At 44.5% G+C, this 17943-nt stretch overlaps 1 protein-coding gene and 1 pseudogene across 2 annotated transcripts; both read left to right on the top strand.

Annotated features, from left to right (window-relative positions):
• The first annotated feature begins 881 nt into the window (after positions 1 to 881).
• On the top strand, positions 882 to 12209 carry PRR13 (proline rich 13). 2 transcript variants are annotated; one of them, XM_066616637.1, is made up of 4 exons: positions 882 to 954; positions 8085 to 8134; positions 9320 to 9735; positions 10775 to 12209. In XM_066616637.1, exons 2-4 carry the CDS (start codon positions 8116 to 8118, stop codon positions 10808 to 10810), a joined length of 471 nt encoding a protein of 156 aa, XP_066472734.1. In that variant the 5' UTR covers positions 882 to 954; positions 8085 to 8115; the 3' UTR covers positions 10811 to 12209. The 2 variants fall into 2 exon arrangements, with proteins under 2 accessions (XP_066472734.1, XP_066472735.1); XM_066616638.1 differs by having other exon boundaries at positions 897 to 954; positions 8088 to 8134.
• Positions 12210 to 15512: 3303 nt separating this feature from the next.
• On the top strand, positions 15513 to 15629 carry LOC136642986 (5S ribosomal RNA; annotated as a pseudogene).
• Positions 15630 to 17943: the final 2314 nt, after the last annotated feature.

Here is a 17943-nt window from a genome sequence, read left to right as displayed (position 1 = left end):
ATGACATCATTGCCAGTTACTTCTGGGTTGGGAGGCCAGATGAGACATAACAAACACCAGTAAGAGGCTTAGGGTGCATGGGAGAGCTTTTTTGAGTGCGGAAAAGCATGCTTTGGAGCTCAGCCCACTGAGCCGAGCCTCCTACCACTGTTTGTTGTGTCACATGTGTCACATGTCACACGTCCAGGCATGTGGACGCCAGGCAGCAGGCATCCAGGGGTCCTGCGAGAACCACCAGACACCACCTCAAGCACCATTGGTGGTACTTGTACCACTGGTTGAGAAGCGCTGGTGTGCAGTATTTCCTTGCAGGCATCCCTGAACTACAGCCTACCAAAATTTTGACCAGGTGGCTGAGCCAAGTGACATTATAATGACATGGGGTCCTCCCTCCCGCCTCCCCGCACCATTTTCCTGTTGGATAAATGGACTGTGGGGCTGTGCTAGGTCACTCTTGCTGAGACAAGAGCCTCACAGCTGCACATACTGTGTTGCTAACATTGTCCTTTACAAGTGTTGTGAAAATTCTTATAGTAACATACACAGCGTGTGTATTAACTATTTTCTATAAGTGGTAGCGCCAGCACCAGCAGAAAGTGTGGGGACTGCTGCTGCCTTATAACCCTCATAAGCTGCCTTGTAAGCTTTCTGCCTTGAGCTGCCTGATAGCACAAGGCAGAAAGCATGCCTGGCCCTTTAAGTCTTGCTGTAGAAGTCTCCTTTTCACTCCCAGCTTGCTTTCAGCAGCCTTTTCATGGGAAATCTGCCTCAGCGATCGGCTGGCACACCACTGCTGAGGGACATTTCTCCTGGCCTATAGAAAGTTGGCAATGCAAGCCCTGCGCCAATAGAGATCCAGGACTGAAAAATGGGGCTAGGTGCAAGGGAGAGTTCCAGGAAGCAGTACTGTAGTTGCAGAACTGTGATCAGAGAGAGAAGGCAGAGGTTCCAAAGGTAGTTGGGTCGGTGGCTTGGGGTGGGTGGAGGGGTGCTCTCCCCTGTGAAGGGATGAGGGAACTGGTACTTTTGGAGTGGAACAAATGTATTATTGTCTTGTCAAGTTGTGGTCTTGTGTACTCTTGGCTGGGAGTAAACTCCACTTAACTCAGTAGGGCTTACTTCTAAGTAAATAGGCATAGAAATGGGCACTGGAAGTTTATACCAGAGCGCAACTTTTAAGGAGCTGGAGGGTACTTGGTAGATTAGTTAAGGCTCAGCAGCTAGTCAATTGCTAGTTACAGCTGTAACCCACTGTTAGTCCCAAGATGTGCAAAAGTGATTATAGGAGAAGCATTTGTGTAGTGCGGTGCTCTAAACTAGTGGTACAGGTACTACCAGGGATACTTGAGGTGGTGTCTGGTGGTACTTGCAGGATCCTTGGACCCCTGCTGCCTGGTACCAAGACAACAATCGGTGGTAGGCAGAGCTCTAAAACATGCTTTTCCATGCTAAAAAAACCCTCCCCATCCACCCTGAACATCTTACTGGTATTTGTCACGTCTCATCTGGCCTCCCAACTCAGAACTAACTGGTGGTGTTACTTTCAGTGGTACTTTGAATAGGTGGACCATGTGAAGTGAGGACAAACTTTGAGACACTGGTGTAGTGCTTTATGGTAGTCAAGAACTTCCCTTATGTTCTGGCGAAGTTGGGGAAGCTGGGGTAATACAGTGCTGAAGATACTGAGCTATAGATCAGGAAGGTTCTGACTTGCGTTTCAGCGCTGTCATGAACCTTAGGTGAGCCACACCCTCTCAGCTCTGCCCCCCCACCTGCAATTTGAAGGTAATATATAGCACTTGATTTGCAGTATTGTTGTCAAGGCTACATCAAAGTGATAAATGTGAAGCACTTTGAACCCTTGAAAATGCTGTAAAGATGCTGCGAAGTATTGCTGTTAATCTCCTTACAATCCTTACCACACTGTTGTTGTTATCCATGCATCATGGTGCTGAGGCCTGGAGATAGTAGCTTGTTGAAGACCATCTAGTGCATGACAGAGATGAGATCTCAAGGATGGATTTTCTAGTTCCCCTCAAGAGTCTTTTAAGCCAATACTTTAGATTAGCATGTCCTAATAGCACTACTTAATATCCTAATCGTACTGTTTAAATATCTATTTGTTTTCAGAAGAAGGGGGAAAAATCTCTTATCAATTGTTGTTCCCTGTTTACTGAAGAGGGAACTATTACCACCTCATTGTAGCAGGTTCTTTGTAACTCAGCTAGGACATGAATATCCCGGTACAACACATTCCACTGAGCAGTATCTTGATGGTTGATGTTAATATACTTTAATCATAGCTGGCTTACTCCTTCTTTGAGTATAAGAAGTGGTAAGGTCCCATAGCATCCCATAGTACAGTAATGTACTGTATCTCTCACAGCCCAGTCTTAACCAGCCTTCCAGTTCTGATGCAGCCCTGATGTAAGGCAGCAAATATTCCCTTACCTTGAGGAGGCCTCTGTGACTGCCTGCTACCACAGAATACAGTGCGCACCCCTTTGGCATGGCTGTATCAGTGCTGGAAGTTTGGTTAGGATTGGGCTGTAAGTCTTGCAATGAGTAAACAATTTTTTCTTAATGCCTCTTCTTCCCAATAACCCTGTAAAATAGTTCACCTTTCCATATTCAAAATGGGCAGCTGAGACTGAGAGAGAGTGTCCTGGTCATGACTGTCTACAGCAGTGATTCCCAAACTTTTAGCACCAGGACCCACTTTTTAAAATGACTGTTGGGACCTGTCTAGCTTTACATTAAAAAAGGTAATCTACAAAGAAATAAGATTTTATTTGTTATAAGTAGTAATGACCAGAAAAAAGATGCTCAAATTTTTACTCTCTATTTACACAGGCTTGCAAAGTGCAGGAGCTCAGCTCCCTGCAGGGCAGGTAGCAGCTATCTTGTGAACTGAAAGAGCTGAACTCGATTGCAGAAAATTAGCATCTTTGTATTTAGGCTCACACTAGAATGGACCAAAATGAACTTCTGCAGCAGCACTAGCCCCGCACCTGGGTCCCTGAGCTTCTATACACTCCTTCATGGTTATGGGATCCGCAAGACAAAGACCTACTGTAGCAAGCCAGTTTTGGCACCCAGATTTGACACTGTGTTTAGGAGGGCCATGGATGCATTCCTGAGCCCAGTGTGTATGGCTTGCTACAGCAGTTAACACTGCATGCACGTGGTTGTGTCTAAGCATCATGCGCAGACAGTGAGTTCAGGTGAGACAGGAAAATGTCAGATCCCAGGAACTTCCTAGGCCCCCTCCTTTGGCTCCTGGGCTCCCTTTTTGACCCTGGGCCCGGGTACAAATTACCCCCTTTACCCCCCTCTCCTAGGCCCTGGTGCTATTACTCTCCTGATCAAATTGCCGAAGTTGATCTTGGCTTCAAAAGAGAAATCGGAAAAGCTTCCAAGAAGGAAGTGTCAAGTATGCACAGGCGGCTGAGTGAATTCACATTCAGGGCATGGCAAAGTTTCTAGACACACTAAAGCAGGAGTGTCAAACTCATTTCATACAGTGTGCCAAACAGCATTCATGATGCCTGCTGAGGACTGGAGATGATGTCATTAGGCAGGAAACTGTTTAATGACTGATGTCATTAAACAGGTCAAAAACAGAAATAAGCACTTCGTTCTTGTGTAGGAACTCATTAGCTGCAAGTGACAGAAGAGAAAATACACAAATCTTGATCATATTTCAAGATATCAGAGAGCCCAATTATCATGTAGGCCACCCTTTCAGCAGTGCTACCTCAGCACTACCCAGTAGCTGAGAGACTGAGGGCTGGATAAAGAGCTTCTGCGGGCTGCATCCAGCCCCTGGACCTTACATTTGACATCCCTGCACTAAAGGACTGTACTTTGGAACGGTTAGTCTTGGAACCTGTCAGCAGGGAGGCAATCCTAGGCTACAGTATTCCGATGTAGTGCCCAGGATCTAGTATGAGATGTAAGTGTTGTTGAACTGATAGGGAGCAATGAGCATAGTACCATCCAGTTCAGTGTTCCTGTAACTCAGGGTCTTCCAAACTTTTTGGCAGGAGGGCCACATCATCTCTCTGACGCTGTGCTGGAGGCTGGGAAAAAAGAGAATTGATTTACATTTTAAATTGGAATGAATTTACATAAATGAATATATTAGAGATGGAACTTATATGAATGAATGAAGGTCTTGCGATAGCTCAAGTCTTATAAGAGGCCTTCCGCAAAGCAAGGCTGGCCTTTCCTTTGCTGCTGTTTCACAGATGTGAAACAGCAAGCAGAGGAGGGAGCCCACAGTTCTCACAAGAGGTCAAAGATTCAGCCTTTGCACTGAGAGTAGATACGTTGGCCCAGTGTGGGCTCCAGCAAGTCTCCGGAGGGCCAGAGTCTCATTGGAGAATGAGGGCTCCCCACAGACTAAATTGGGGGTCCCCGATGGCCACAAATTGTATCTGAGCTGGGGTTTGGGCACCCTTGCTGTAACTGGAAAGTTTCTGAGGAAGTCCGACATGAACACATTTGACTTCAAAAGATGGGACTTTTCAAATGTGGGGGGGCCTAATAAAAAGGAAGTTGCAAGGTAAAGTCAAGATGGTCTCATCTCAGCTGAGTTAATGGAGTGATTTGTGAGCACAATGAGAGATGCTCAGCTAGAATGTACTGTATATTTTTAAATAGGAAAGGCACTGTCAGGTCCCAGAGGATGCAGGCATGACTCATAAATGGAAGCTATGCAAGGCAAGAAGCCTTCTTCAGAAGATGGAAGTCTTGCTTATCTGAGAACAGAAAGGAAAGCAGTTTCTGACACATGCCAAAAAATGCAGACAATAAAGGATGCCCCCCCCCCCCACAAATAAAATATGGAGCACATGGCTAAAAGCAACAGGACAAACAATACAAATTCTTTGAATGCATCAAAAGCAGGAAACCTGCCAGGGTTGGGTCATTAGATAATAAGAGAATAGCAGGGAAGCTTAAAGAGGATATGGAGTTTGCAGAGAAGCTGAACAAATTGTATCTCACTGCAGATACCCTGGCCGGCCTGACCTTTTCCGGAAGGAAGCCTGAAGAACTGTATCAAATAAAAACTGACAAGGTTCTAGACTAGAGGGTATTTAATGCAGTATTTATATAATGCCTTTCTTGTGTACTTGAGTCTCATAGACTCAGGGTGGTTTACCTAGGCAGGCTGACCATAACCCTCTCTTTCTTCAAATGGGGTTTTACAGATGTTATGAGAGAAACTCACAGAGCCCTCCATTTTTCCAGATGTTTCATAGAGCAGTTGTTGTCCTGGCTGCACAGCTCTTGAGCTTTCCAAGCTTCCACAGGCAGCTGCAAAACATGCCTCTGGCTGGTTCTCGGGATGCTATCTATTTCTTGCCAGTTTACTCCTCCACATTCCTCCATCTCTAGCCAGTGCCTTCCAGTAACCCATCCAAGGCGAGCCCCAAGCTAGTCTTGTTTAGCTTTTTCAGGCAAGGTGACAGCAAGTAACCACTGGGGGATCCAGATGGGCATCCATCCAAGAGATCTTAAGGAACTTAAGTATGAAAACACTGACGTTCTGATAAAAATATGTAACTTCTCCATTAAATCTACCCCTGAAGAATAAGGCTGCTATTATTATATTGCTCCTATACCAGTCTGTGGTACAGTCACATTTGGAATACAGTATACTGAATATTGTAGAGTTGAAAAAAGTGTACAGTGATAAGAGGGCTGAAGGAAAAGGTGCAACGTTCGTGACTGTTTAGCTTGGAAAAAAGCTGGTGGGGGGGGCAGGACATGATTGCGGCTTCTAAAATTGTGCACGTTGTGGACTGCATGAAAAGAGAAATTTCTCCTTCTCAAATACTAGAATCAGGGATCCCTCAATGAAATTGTTTGGCAGGAGATTTAGGATAGCCTTAAAAGTCTAATCCCTGTACTGTATCTTTATACAAAACTGCAGATCATACGCTGTACCTGCCACTAGTCTTGGCTGAGCTGGGCTGTCTGGGCATTACTCTCCAGTTAGCAATGACTGGATTTCCTCTCATTTTGTTTGTTCTCCCTCTTATTTGCTTGGTCATACTCATTGCATGGGTGTGTATTGATTTTGCAAGACTTCCCTGTGTTTTGTTTTTGTAGCAATAAGTAAACTTAATTCCTTGATTTGGTCTGGGTTTATCCTAAATGACTGCCTAGAACACAGCATATTGTAGGGACCAACGCTGTTGGTGGTGGTAGCGGCAACATGGAATCAAATTGTTATAGGTGCTTTTGTTCAGAAACAGCAGAACAAATAAATGTTATGGGCAGGAGGTCTGGTCTAGAGGGTAGAGTCTCCGTCTGCCTGAAGATAACATCCACAAGGTCGCCAATTCGAGGCCACCGGCACCGTGCAACCTTGAAGCAGCTGACAAGCTGAAGCCGAGCTATTCCATCTGCTCTGAGCGTGGGAGGATGGAGGCCAGAATGTGAAGCCAGATTGGAATGAAACACCTGAATGTAGTGGTTCTTGAAAGAAAGAACCTTCTTTCAAATTGTAAAAAATCCCTATTTAATAAGGGATTTAAATAAAGCCTGCCTATGTAAACCGCCTTGAATAAAGTCTATTCAAGACCAAGAAAGGCGGTATATAAATACCTGTTATTATTATATTATTATTATATTATAAAAACATGGGAAAGACCAGCTGAGGGATTCAAGTGGAGTGGAGGTGGGTGGATGAGACAACCAGGAGCATCAGATGATGTCTTGTCCATGAGAGGTGGAGGACAGGAAATGTTCACAGTTATAATCAAAATGTGTGGAGTTGGCCTGTGATGGGACAGTCCTTGTACTTTGCTGTCCCTATCAAGTTCAAAGGGTGAAGGAAACAGAGCCCTGGTCTAACAGAATTTCTCCAACATGGTGGAGATGTTATCTAGGCACTGGTCATATCCTGCAAAGTTGCAGGCTCAAACTCAAGTCTGAAGGGTCTCTTCAGTTCAAGTGCTAATGTAGTGGTTAAGAGCAATGAACTAATAGTTCTCCCATGCAAGCCTCAGCCATGAACTTGTAGAACGGACAAGAGAAAATATTTCTTTACACAGCGTGTGGTTGGTCTGTGGAACTTCTTGCTACAGAATGTGGTGATGGCGTCTGGCCTGGATGCCTTTAAAAGGGGATTGGACAAGTTTCTGGAGGAAAAATCCATTATGGGTTACAAGCCATGATGTGTATGTGCAATCTCCTGATTTTAGAACTGGGCTATGTCAGATGCAAGGGAGGGCACCAGGATGCAGGTCTCTTGTTATCTGGTGTGCTCCCTGGGGCATTTGGTGGACCTCTGTGAGATACAGGAAGCTGGACTAGATGGGCCTATGGCCTGATCCAGTGGGGCTGTTCTTATGTTCTTATGTTGCATGGTTAGAGGAGATCCATTTTCTTTTAGTTTCACCCTCTCCCTCATACAGCGATGCTGGGATATCAGTACTGGTCTACTTGACAGGGTTGCCTTTTAGGCCGACTCAGTTAATGCATGTAAAGGGCTCATAAACACTTTGAAATGCTATGTGAACACTGCCTTTTATTAATTAGCTGCAAATGGGTACCTGATCTGCAGCAGTGTGGTGATGGATAGTTACTCAGGATGGGCAAGAATGTCCATTATAATGATGCTGAACAAGTGAGTACGGAGCGGGGGCATGGATATTTCAGGGTTCCTGAACATGTGCCCTCTTCAACATCCATATTGTTAAGGGTAGGGCCACACAATGTTGAGGAGGTTAAAGGCAGCTTTTGCCCTTACCCCCAAATATACTTTTCCCCCATAAAGGCATGTAAAGAGGTGTGTTCAGGATCCCTTTTGGAATGGCAGATATTAACTACAGAGGAGCTGTTTATATGGGAGGTGCCGGTTGTTTTGTATCCAATAAGCTGAAAAGCCTGGGGCTTTGGGGCTGGCTTAGACCAGATATGAGAACCTTTTGCAGCCCTGTTGGTCTGCAAATATTTAAATATTTGTTTTTAAAGCAGTCGTACCCTGCTTTCAGAAAATCAAACAATGAAATGGTTGAAGCAGAGAAGGGGTATGTATGTGTGTGGTTTTAACAGTATCTTTCTCCCAGCAGTGGACGCATTCATCTGTCCCTGTGGACCATGTGGGACCCCAATGCAGGTAAGGGTGGAAGCAGATGTGAGGAGTTCCTGTAATCTCCTTGTGGAGAAGGCATGATGACGAGTACAAAAGTAGTGTAATATTATGTTTTTGCATGTGAGCTATCCTTGTGCAGGACATCAGTGGTGTCCTGATTGGAGGCATTTTGTTGGGCGGTGGCTGTCTCCAAGAAGCACTTTAGCGCTTGCTACTTGCTGTGGCCTTGATTTGTGATAACGCCATGCTGCTTTCAGCCATCTCTGCCCAATATTGCATATGTGCAACAGGGACCAAATGTGTACACCTGTGGGCTGGGCAAAAATGGGTTAAAGAAGGTGACTTGGTAATTGCCAAGGTGCCTTCAGTTCCATTGTGGTGTTCTCCATCCGTGCTGAAATTCATTTTGATGGCAAAAGTCTTGCATATATCTTGCAAAGGGACTAGACATTTTTCCCAGACTCCAGCTCTCAGCATTTAAGGCCTTTTGCATGCAGTTTTGCGACAGAATTGGCTTGCTTCAAGTTAGTAATGACTGGTTTTGCTTTGCAAAAGAACTGCAAACTTTCCTTACATACAAGATGATCTCTTAAGTTACTGAATGGAATGTTTTACTGCAGGTGATTCATACTATTTGCTACCAGTGTTATGCTTCTTTCCCTTTAATCTCAGAATTGGTATTCTTGTGCTCACTACGATCATCCAAATTGGAACCTGGGAGGCCAAGTATGAAGTGCTTCTCCAGTTAGTATATGACTTTCAGGATATAGAAATCCTTGGATACATTCAGACAATTTTTGTTGTCTCAGAATGAATGGGCATTGCAGTCTTCACTTGATGGGAGTTCAATGAAGCTAAGTTGCTTCAAGGAGTTCAGTGGGTGATTGACTGTGTTTCAGTTGGTGATTGACTCAGTGATTGGCCACTGCTTTGGGCAGTCTGCAAAAGTGTTGGAAGAAAGAGGGGTGGTATTGCTTGTGAACTTGATGGGATAGAACTAGCAAGTGCATGGATATGGTAGCTTGAGGTGAGAGGTGAGCTGCTGGGAGAATATTGACTCCTGCAAGGCTACTAAATAGGCAGAAGTTTGAGTCTTGACACCTCTCTTAGAAATTGATCCTGAATGGTAGAATACTAAAAAGGAACTGCCGCAGAATTATTTTACTTTGTAGCTGATCAGACACCTCCCCCCCCCACTCTGTTTTTCAGGGCAGCCAGGAGCCTACCCTGGAGCAGCCTTTCCTCCCAACCCATCTTACCCAGCTGGTACCAACCCTGCATACCCTCCCCCTGTGAATCCCGCCTTCCCCACCGGCCCTGTACCTGGTGGCTCATATCCCATCCCCCCTGCAGGGATCGCAGGACAACCTGCATACCCACCAGGCCATCCTATTCAGCCCCCATATCCTGGGCAGCAACCTGGCTATCCTGTCCCACCTTACGGTCCTTACCCCCCACCTGCTCCTGGTATCCCTGGAGGAATGGGGGTTAATCCTTTGCTTCCTGGAGCTGTTGCCGTGGGGACCCATGTGATGGACAAGAAGGCAGCAAAGAAGATGAAGAAGAAGATGAAGAAGGCTCATAAGATGCACAAGCCACACAAACATCATCACCTTCATGGAAAGGTCTGGGGAGGGGTGGGCTGGCCTAGGCTGTGGATTTCTTCCACTTGTTGCTATGGAGAGTGAGCAAAGAAGGCCTGGTTGTTGGGGTTAAGAGTCATTGTACTTTGCAGCCTTAGCTTTACAGTTAGGTCATTTTAAGAACCTGTAGGATCTTGGCCCTGCTCCTTGGGAGGGGGTGCCTACGGAGGCTAATTTCCCTGTCCTCAGAACCAGTGTTTCTCAAACTGCCAATTTCAGGTGGGTCCCCATTAATTTCAATATTTTATTTTTAATATGTTAGACTTGATGCTCTCATGGTATGTGACTGCATTGGGGGAAATGTTTCAGATCTGTACTTGTAACAGGCACTTATAGATGTGCTCTTAACATTGATAGTCAATGGGACTTACTCCTGGGTAAGTGTGGGTAGGATTGCAGCCTAGGATTGCTAAAAATTTTCCTGCTTGATGGTGTCACTTCTGGTCATGACATCACTTATGGTGGATCCAGACAGATTCACATTCTAAAAAGTGGGTCCCAGTGCTAAAAGTGTGAGAACTACTGCTCTGAACTATTAGGGGCCCAATCCAACTGCAAGCATACATAGCAGCCCTCTTCAAAAGCAACAGTTGCATCAGTCAGTTGTTTAGTGGCAGAAGAGTGGAGGTAGACAATAGACATAGAGCAGCTTCGCTGCCCTTGAAATCAGTAACTCCTTAGTTATATTCTGTTGATGATATTGGGACTGTGGTTCCTTTCTTGGATTGTTCCCAGTGGCCAACCACCTTCTCAGTGTGAAGATTGGGCAGAAGATTAGCAGGGAGCTAGAGCAGGATTGAAGGTCTTTCACATCCATAACTTGGAACATACAGCAGTGTTGAATGTGTAAAAGGAGAAATGGTGGTGTTGAGGTCTTATGGAACCCTTATCCCCAGATATTCAGTGTTTAGTTTGGCTGGTTTCCTAGGAAACCAGGGGTTAGATTAAGCTATGATGAGGTTCCACTAACATGGAATCAAAACAGAAATCTTAAAGTCTCTGTGCTCTCTTCTCTTCACAGCACTCCTCATCCTCCAGTAGCAGCGACTCTGATTGAGGCCTTTCTCCACTTTCCAAGAATATGCTCTTCCCACAAATGATGACCCTCGCACCACTCTTCCTGCTTCCATCCAATGCTAATCCCCTCAATCGTCACCAGATAAAGTGACACCTGCTTGCAGCTCATTCTGTTTGGCAGGCTTGCGCCAAATGCCAAGCTTATCCAACTGGCATGTGCAGTTGCCTGCAGGGCCTGATGGGAACTCGGGTGTTACAGATGAAACAGGATTGGTGTGATCAGCTGCTCTATCTTAACAAGCCAGCGTGGGAGGCCCCTCCATCGGCCCAAGGACAGTGCATCTGAAAACACGAGTAATGGTGGCATCCTTTAGTTTTCTCAGATGTATACTGTTCATCCCTACAGCCACTTTAACTTTTTAATATGTTTCTGCTTGAAGCAATTGTATGATCACTCAAGGCTGAGGTTGATTGCAAGGTGATGGATCAGATTTGGTACAGCTGTTTGTGAATCACTGCTACACCCCCAAAGGAATATTGTCTTTTCTATGCCACCTGGAGAAGCAGTCAATGGAGAGCCTGCCCTATTTTTTAAACTGAATCTGACATGCTTGTTGCTGACTGATAGGTGTTTTAAAATTGCAAATGAAATGCACTTGATCAGGGATATTTATATACTGCTACGTGCACACTTATTGGCTTTATGATGTGATTTGAGGGACTCATTAACTTCTATTTCATGGGACCGAGGCCAAAAGTTTAGTTTGGGATATGTTCCAGAAGGTTTAAATTCCTTAGATCAGCACAGGAGAACGGTCACTAATAAACTGTTGCTTATTGTAATGCTACTTTAATGGATACAGTTCTTAATTCAGAGTGGGTATCTGTTTTGTGGTGGTTGGAAGAATGCCTAACAAATTGCCATGTGGGGAAAGCGTGATTGGGTAATTTAGATTTTGTGTGCATGTAGCTATTGCATTTGGTGGAAGCATGTTGTAGCTTGCTCTTTATTCCTGGCATGACTGTGTGGTTGGTGACAGGTGCAGTGCCCTATAGAAAAAGGGCCGCTTAGATACCATTCAGGAGTCAATTTTGTGCATAAAGACTAAAAGGAGTAAGAGACACTTGGCCAATCAATGGAAAGACATTTAAAAGTTGCACATTCCAACATACTTTACCTGATACTTTCTGGCCTACTTGAATTAAGGTGAGTGAAACCTGCAGGGGTGTACTGCATAGTACTGAGAAGCTTTGTTGTTCTTGTAGTCCTCTGGAAAGAAGTTCAAGGAGGACCATGACTTACTGCAAGTGCTTATGTCCTAGTTTGTATCTGTTTCCCCTCCTCTTGCCCCCCTAGCTATTTAAGTTGCCTGTCCAATTCTGCCTGCCCTGGTCTAGTTTCTTGTTCTTTGTCCCTCAATAAAGAATTTTGAATTTAATATATTGCTGGAATTTGTGTGTCACTTTTTAAAGGAAACATTCAAATTAAACTTAAAGAGAGGTGAGTGAGAGTGAGTGTGTGTGTTGTAGAAAGTTACCTTTTGTCCACAAATGCAGAACTGTGTCTGATAAGATAGTTGCTTTCTTGTAAACTGTGGTCAGTATCAACTTTTAGACAGTAATCTCCTTAACATATAGTAGTTGGAGGAATGCAAGTTTTGTGGCGGGTATATATACCACTTTTGAATAAAAAAGTGGTTTACAGACAAAAAATAACTAAATGGCTCTCTGTCCCAAAAGGGCTCACGAACTAAGAAGATGCAGAACACCAGTGAACCCCCACTAGAAAAGACACTGTGCCGGGGTGTCTTTTCTACTGCACTGGATATCGCAGTACTAACCTTTGTGTCAGGTTTAATGAGCATCTGTTTGGAATCCAATTAAGGGAAAGCAGTCCAAGGTTTTATTTTGTTCTGGAAAAGATGCTCCTTGTGTATTGATTCTTGCATTTTTGTCCTTCAGGTAGAAAGAAATTATTCAGTTAGCCCTCCTTGCCAGCTAGTTGGCAATCTCATCTTGGAAGAGAACAAGATAAAAAGCACGGAAAAGTGACTTCATTCTGAAGACAGATAAGCTCAAATGGCCTTGAGCTTATTGGTTATGATGTCCAGAATAGTGACTAGTGGCCATTTTTTACCAAGTGACCTACTTCAGGTTTAAAAGCAAGTATTTGGTATTTGACTGCCAGATGGAGATGAAAGTATCGATTTGCCCACTCAATGAACTTTCTTTTAAACTGACATTTTAGAATGAATACATACAAATTTCTTCTAGCAGTGCCTTGCTTTACAACATATATTATAAAGGATTGGGAAGGGTGGAGCCTTAGGGCCCAATCCAATCCAATTTTCCAGTGCCAGTGCTGCTGTGCCTATGGGATATGCACTGCTTCCTGTGTTGAGGAGGCAGTCACAGAGCAGAGGCGTAGCTAGGTCATTTGTCACCCTGGGCCCATAAATTTTTATCACTCCATATGACTTAATTAATTAATAACTAAATGGCTTAGTTATTATAACTAATAACTAAATTAATAAATAATTATATTGCTTAATTAATTCGCTTTTTATACCACCCTTCCTCTAAGCAGCTCAGGGTGGTGTACATGGTTCCTCCTCTTATTTTGTCCTCACAACAACCCTGTGAGGTAGGTGAGACAGAGATAGTAATAGTCATGACATGGAATCAATAATAATAATGGCCAGAAAAATAAATGCAGTGAATATTTCCCCACAAACAATGGGTGAAATTCTGCATCAAATGGTATATAACATGATTCCTAAAAGCCACAATTTCCAGAATTTTGGTCACTAGGGTGTCACCCCCCACCCCCGAGGATGTCTCATTGGCCTGTTTCAAGTTAAGGCAGTGGTTCTCAAGCTTGTAACACTGGGACCCACTTTTTAGAATGACAATCTATCCAGGAACCACCGGAACTGATGCCATGGCTGGAAGTGACATCATCAAGCAAAATAAAATAATTATAAATAATTAAATTAAAGAAAAACAGATAAATAAGGGAAAGCCAGCCCTGTTTCACCGAGTGCATTTTGTCTGTAGCCTGCTTGCAGTAACACCCCCCCTCCACACACACACAGATAAAGCAGTGAGATTTTCAGCCCTCCCCAGTGCCCACCTTACCAGCTCAAGCCTCTGGTTCAGGGGTGTCCAAAGTTTTTGGCAGGAGTGCCACATTGTCTCTCTGACTCTGTGTCGGGGGCCAGGGGGAAAAAAGGAATTAATTTGCATTTAAAATTTGAATAAATTTACATAAATGAATATATTAAAGATGGAACTTACATGAATGAATGAAGGTCTTAAATTGCTCAAGGCCTATAAAAGGCCTTGCACAAAGCAAGGCTGGCTTTTCCTTTGCTGCTGCTACTGCATCACAGACGTGAAACAGCAAGCAGTGGAGGGAGCCCTCACCCACAGCTCACGCAAGACATCAAGCAGTTGCCCTCACGCTGAAAGCAGTTGCATCGGGCCAGTGTGGGCTCCAACAAATCTCCAGAGGGCCAGAGGCTCATTGGAGACTGGGGGCTCCCTGAGGGCTGCATTGAGAGGCCACAAGTGGCCCCAGGGCTGGGGTTTGGGCACCCCTGCTCTGGTTTATTCTTTTGGGGGGGGGGGGTTGCTGCCTGCAACCAGCTCAAGCCTCTGGTTTATTGTTTGGGGGAGGGGGGTTTGGTGCCTGCAATAACGCCCCCACACACACACACACACAAATAAAGCAGTGAGATTTTCAGCCCTCTCCAGTGCCCACCTTACCAGCTCAAGCCTCTGGTTTATTCTTGGGGGGGGGGGGGCATTTGTTGAGCTCCACTTTCATTAGATGGGGACCACGCGGCTAGCCTTGCATTTCTCTTTGCCTGACTTGACCAGGAGCCAAGGCACATTTGCTTACTCACGAGTAAATGTGACCATGTGGCTCACTTTTGCTTTCCATAGGACTCAATACATTTGTCTGCTTGGAGGGAGGGGACTTCCTTCTTGGGTGTTTTTTGGGGGCTGCTTTCATTAGATAGGAACCATTCTGGTGTTGTTGGATTCCTCTCAGCCTGCCCTTTCTGTCGAACTATGGCAAGTTCATCTACTCGTGAGTAAACACGCGATATGGCTCAGTTTCATTTTCCATAGGTTTCAATGCATTTTTTTGTTTCTGGTTTTTTGGCCATAACTTTTGATGTAAAGGTGATATTTCAATCTGGTTTTTTGCATTGCATTCCGCTGGAAATTCCGCATCCAATGGTATATGGTATGATGTGGTTTCTCCTAACTTTTGCAATGTTAGCGATGTTGGGGCATTTGTGGTGTTACACCCCCCAAGGGTGGTACCTGGGGCGGACCGCCCCTACCCTCCACTAGCTTTGCCACTGTCACAGAGGCCTCCTCAAGGTATGGGAACATTTGTTCCCATACCTTGGGGCTGCATTGCAGCTGCCCCGGTGCTGGAAAGTTGGATAGGATTGGGCCCTAAAGCAGTAAGGGAGAATCTACATCACTCTGTGTGTACAGTTGCTTGATGCTGATGTATCATCTAAATTTAATCTGGGGGGGGGAAAAAACTTGCCATTTGTATACCATTTTTCCCCTTGACGTTTAGATCCAGGAGGTTTTTTAATCAATACAATGTTGGCAGAAAGCTTTTAGGTCTGTCAAGTAAGCATTGTTAAAGTCACCAGTGTGCTCTTCAAAACATTGGTTTTCTTTGGGGGGGGGGGGAAGGCCAAGATATTTATAAAGATAGCAACTGTTACCCTGCACATGCCCAATCTCGTCTGATCTCAGAAGCTAAGCAGGGTCAGGCCTGGTTAGTACTTGGATGGGAGACCACCTGGGAATACCGGGTGCTGTAGGCTTATACCATAGTCTTTCGAGACTGAAGGTTGCCATCCAGTCTAAAGATGATCTTTATACTATCTATCTGAAATACTGTTGGAAACATCAAAACTGAAACACCTTTTAAAACTGTACTGCCATTGAAGTTTCTTTTAGCATCCTTGTATCTTTAGTATGCAATTCTTGATGGGATTTCAAGAACAAAAAAAAACTGGAGGGCCTGAAATACCTTGGCTGTGAGGTTTTCTTGTTTCAGTCGAAGGTGGAGGAGACCTAGGGTTGTTTTGCATTTCTTCCTTGTCCAGCAGAGGTCTGAGAGTTAATATGACTAGAGAACCGCTGCTGGCAGAGGGGCCAAGGATGTGTGGAACTGTCCCAATTTAGTGATGTGATGGTTAGAGTGTTGGACTAGGACAACCCAAGTTCAAATCTTCATTCAGCCATGAAAGCTCATTGGGTGATCTTGGGTCTGGTGCTTGTCTCAGCCTTGCCTACCTCATCGGGATGTAAGGATAACGGGGTAGGGAGAGGACAAGGAAATCATGGATGCTACCTTGACCCACCTTTGGAGAAGAGTGAGATAAAACTGCAATAAGTAAATAAACATTTGGGTACTATCTCTGGAGATTTTGCAGCATGCTGAGGCAATACTTTCTCTTGTTACACCCTGAAACAACATTTAACTCATTGCTGCTTATCGGCTATGGCCAGAAGTGGATGCCTTGTTGAGACTGTTGTTTTCAGAGGCATGCTTACTAATTTCCTCTTTTAACCTCTCCATTTTAGAGGTTTAAAAAATAGGGATTAAAGATGTTGAAAACAACAGACTGGGCAAGATGTGCATATCCCTAACACAGCTGGGAAGCATCAACAGCAAGTTACAAAAGTTGACATCATGGTGACTTGCCTCCAGTGTTTTCCATATCTGCCTAACCACCTGTATAGTAGCAAGAAACTCCTCCTGGTGCAAATGGAGCATCCCCAAAAGAGACCAACTACTGTATAGGTGCAGTTGTCTGTTGTGAGGCTGATCCCTGTCCACATCTGCTGTGAGATTAAAAAGGAAGTGTGATGCCCTCAAGTAGGAAGCTGGAACGGGCAACACACAATTTAAAAGGACCTGTATATGAAGGGCACAGTCTATGTCAGAGGTGTCAGACTCATTTCATACAGCAGGCTGAATAGCATTCATGAACTTTTGTCATTTGTGTTTTTGTCTTTGTGTTCTTATGTTCTTATGATGCCTGTTGAGGGTCAGAAGTAATGTCAGTCTGAGGGCTGGATAAAAAGCTTCCATGGCCCACATCTGGCCCACAGGCCTTATGTTTGACATCCCTGGTCTACACTGATACTGGTTACTAAATTAGGAGAAATTCCTGCCCACTTAACTTCTTGTGTTACCTGGGCCTAGTCCTAAAGAACATACTTCCAAAATGACTACCCGCCCCCCCCCCCTTAGCTACTGGCCAATGAGACAACTGCAAGACTAAAAAGAGGACTTTTCAAAACATTCTTCTCCCAGAGTGTCCCAGGCACAGTTTTGTGCTATCTGCCCCAAGTGATGAGGCCTATAAGCTAGAGAAACATCAAGGAAGAGGCCTGCTGAATCTCTAGTGAAAACATTCAAGTTATGGAATGCCCAATTTTAATGTGGAAGTTGTTTTGACAACTTTTTTGTTGGGAAGTGGTTTATAAATACACTGAAAAAAATCAGGCATTTTCAAATCCATTGATTTCAATGGAAGAAATGTAAGAACATAAGAAGAGCCCTGCTGGATCAGGCCAAAGGCCCATCTAGTCCAGCTTCCTGTATCTCACAGTGGCCCACCAAATGCCCCAGGGAGCACACAAGACAACAACCTGCATCCTGGCGCCCTCCCCTGTATCTGGCATTCTGATGTAGCCCACTTCTAAAATCAGGAGCTTGCACATATCTATCATTACTTATGATGGACTTTTCCTCCAGAAATTTGTCCTATCCCTTCTTAAAGGCATCTAGGCAAGATGCCATCACCACTTCCTGTGGCAAGGAGTTCCACAGACTAATTACATACTGGGTAAAGAAATATTTTCTTTTGTCTGTCCTAACTCTCCCAACACTCAGCTTTAGTGGATGCCCCCTAGTTCTGGTGTTATGTGTGAGGTAAAAGAGTAAATCTCTGTACTAATCTATACCTAACCAATGCTTAAGTTCCCCATTTTTTAATCAATGGTGCTTATGATTGCTTCACTTTGACCCCCTAGTGTATATCAAAGACAGAGATCCCTTTGCATAATTAAAGCGGGACTGGGAATTGCTTGACCTGTGCTTTTAAAACAATACTTTAACTTTTA

Source organism: Tiliqua scincoides, chromosome 2, assembly GCF_035046505.1.
Source record: "Tiliqua scincoides isolate rTilSci1 chromosome 2, rTilSci1.hap2, whole genome shotgun sequence".
Lineage (NCBI taxonomy): Eukaryota > Metazoa > Chordata > Lepidosauria > Squamata > Scincidae > Tiliqua > Tiliqua scincoides.
This window is presented reverse-complemented; position numbering and strand designations above follow the sequence as displayed.